General features: G+C 47.0%; 1 protein-coding gene across 1 annotated transcript in view; it reads right to left on the bottom strand.

Moving 5' to 3' along the window:
• Window positions 1-592: 592 nt before the first annotated feature.
• Window positions 593-2219, bottom strand: part of znrf2b (zinc and ring finger 2b) — a gene marked incomplete at both ends in the record, with an annotated part of 80544 nt that continues 78917 nt past the window's right edge. Inside the window, 3 exons of the mRNA XM_080858485.1 lie at window positions 593-683; window positions 1010-1090; window positions 1556-1661. Of these exons, the coding sequence (XP_080714611.1) occupies window positions 1033-1090; window positions 1556-1661 (164 nt within the window). The remainder of the gene's footprint in view (window positions 684-1009; window positions 1091-1555; window positions 1662-2219) is intronic.

The following is a 2219-nucleotide window of genomic DNA, read 5'->3' as shown; positions in this document are numbered from 1 at the left end:
CTGTTGAGTGACGGTTCCAGTGTACAATCAGGAAATCAGAAATCTCAGATCTGCTGTCCAGCTGGAGGCAGAGTAGCCAATCACAGGAGCTCTGTCTATGAGGTGAAGTCAGTGATAGGCCGCTCTTACCGCCTGAGGGTGGCACTTGAAAAATGCAAATCTATGGTCACCCGTAATGGTGGCGTGGTGGTTGGAGACTGGTTGATTCCTCTTCTCTTCTCTCTTTTCTTCTCCTCAGATCAACTCTTGTGCAGAAGAGATGTTTCATTTCACTCCAGTAGAGAGAACCTCCAGTCAGACCCCCGTCTACTCAGAGTTAGATCAACATGGAGGCCCCGTCACTTCATATAAGGAAAGGAGACGCGAGGTCCTCGAGTGAGAGCAGGAGTCCGACAGCATAGATAGGTGTGTGTGTTTGTTTCCCTGAAGATTACTTGAGAGAGTTTTTGGCACAGAGGAAGGTGGAAGGTTGTTCTTACAGTGACAAGTGAAAAAGCAGAGAGAAAAAGAGACATGGGGAGAGAGGTTGCTACGGAAGAGAGGAGTGGAGGGTGGAGGCCGACTCCACCTCTGCCAGGTACACGGCTGCGGTCACAGTGTCACAGCAGTCTGAGGGGTAAGGGTTTCACATTGCTGTCTGTTACAGGAGCAGATCGCTCTGTCTCCACCAGGAAGTTCAGGACCTAGGACAAGACAGGAACATGAATGAATAGATAGACAAGATTTATATTAAACACACACAAACAGAAACACACACACAGAAACACACACACACCAACACACACACACACACAAACACACAAACACACAAACACAAAACCTTTTGCACAGATCACTTGGAGTTGTGCAGGAAAGGAGAAGTAACATTTCCCAGCAACATTTAAAGTTAGTTTCAAAAGAGCTGTGGCTTCCCGTTTTCTGCAGTTTTGTGATTATGCAAGCAGCTGGGCAAGCAGCTTCCTCTTTCTCTCTGACAATGAGAGCCCCGACACCAGTGCTGCCAGCTCACCTGTGCAAAAGAGCAGTAGCTCCTCAGTCAGAGGGGTGCTCTGGACATGACCTGTTTACCTCAAACCATTCGTCAATGCACCTGACCAGGGGAACAAAGGCAGGGGAAAAAGGTCAGAAGGGAGAATAGGTCACACACACACATGCACACGCACACGCACACGCACACACACACACACACACACACACACACACACACACACACACACACACACACACACACACACACACACACACACACACACACACACTTTGTAATCTTCCATCATCAAACATTGTCATTTACCATCATCTACATTGGAGAACCTCTTGAGATTTTTGAGATTTTGCGTATCATAATTATTTCTTGCAGGCAATGACTCGGAACTACTTCTATGTGCCAAGCTGATATTTAGTACATTCAATATTATTACTTGGTAATTATGCTGACTGAATAATTGAACTGTTTGACTTTCGTCCAAAATGACAGAAGGATAGAGACAAGAGAAAGAGGGGTCTTAGACTGAATCAGACTGATGACAGGATGGTGTGAGCGTGAGCTCCTCACCCTTTGTGGTAGATGCAGAGGCAGGGCAGGCGGGCGATGGTGTCCCCTTGCACCAGCTCCTCCAGGCAGATTGCACACTCTCCAGCATCCTTGCTGAGAACATCCTCTGAAAAAGAGAAAAAAAAGAGAGTTAGGATTGGACTTAACATAAACCATATATACCATAAAGAGGGACAATAAAAGTGCGACAGAGCCTGAGCCTTGATGCGAAACACAGTTCAGCTTCTCAAGATGGAACTGCTGTACTTCAGAATGAGAAGGAAATGGAAGAAAGAAACATTCATACATATTCCTCTCAAATGAATGCATGTCTGAAAGGTAACGAAATGTTCTGTCATTGTGACTGAGGTTTTCACATAAACTGGCAGACATTCGCCAGCAGGGGGCACTCTCCATTCACACACAGGCATTCTGAGAGCAGGTCGAGGCCTTGGGAGATTCCTTGAAATGTGATGAGCTCACTCTGCTCGTGTTTAGCATGGAGGAGGGAGAGGCTGAGCACTGTGCTATTGTCCACAAAGCACAGCAACAAAAGAACCCCTTCTGCACAGCCTTTTCCCCCCAGCCTACAGTCCCAACAGCACAAAGCCAGAATGGGTGGGGTGAGTGTGCATTTACCCAGACCACCTTACGCTTCCCCTCCATTTCATGTGCCACTGATAAA

The sequence above is a fragment of the Sprattus sprattus genome (genome assembly GCF_963457725.1).
Source record: "Sprattus sprattus genome assembly, chromosome: 19".
Classification (NCBI taxonomy): Eukaryota; Metazoa; Chordata; class Actinopteri; order Clupeiformes; family Clupeidae; genus Sprattus; species Sprattus sprattus.
This window is presented reverse-complemented; position numbering and strand designations above follow the sequence as displayed.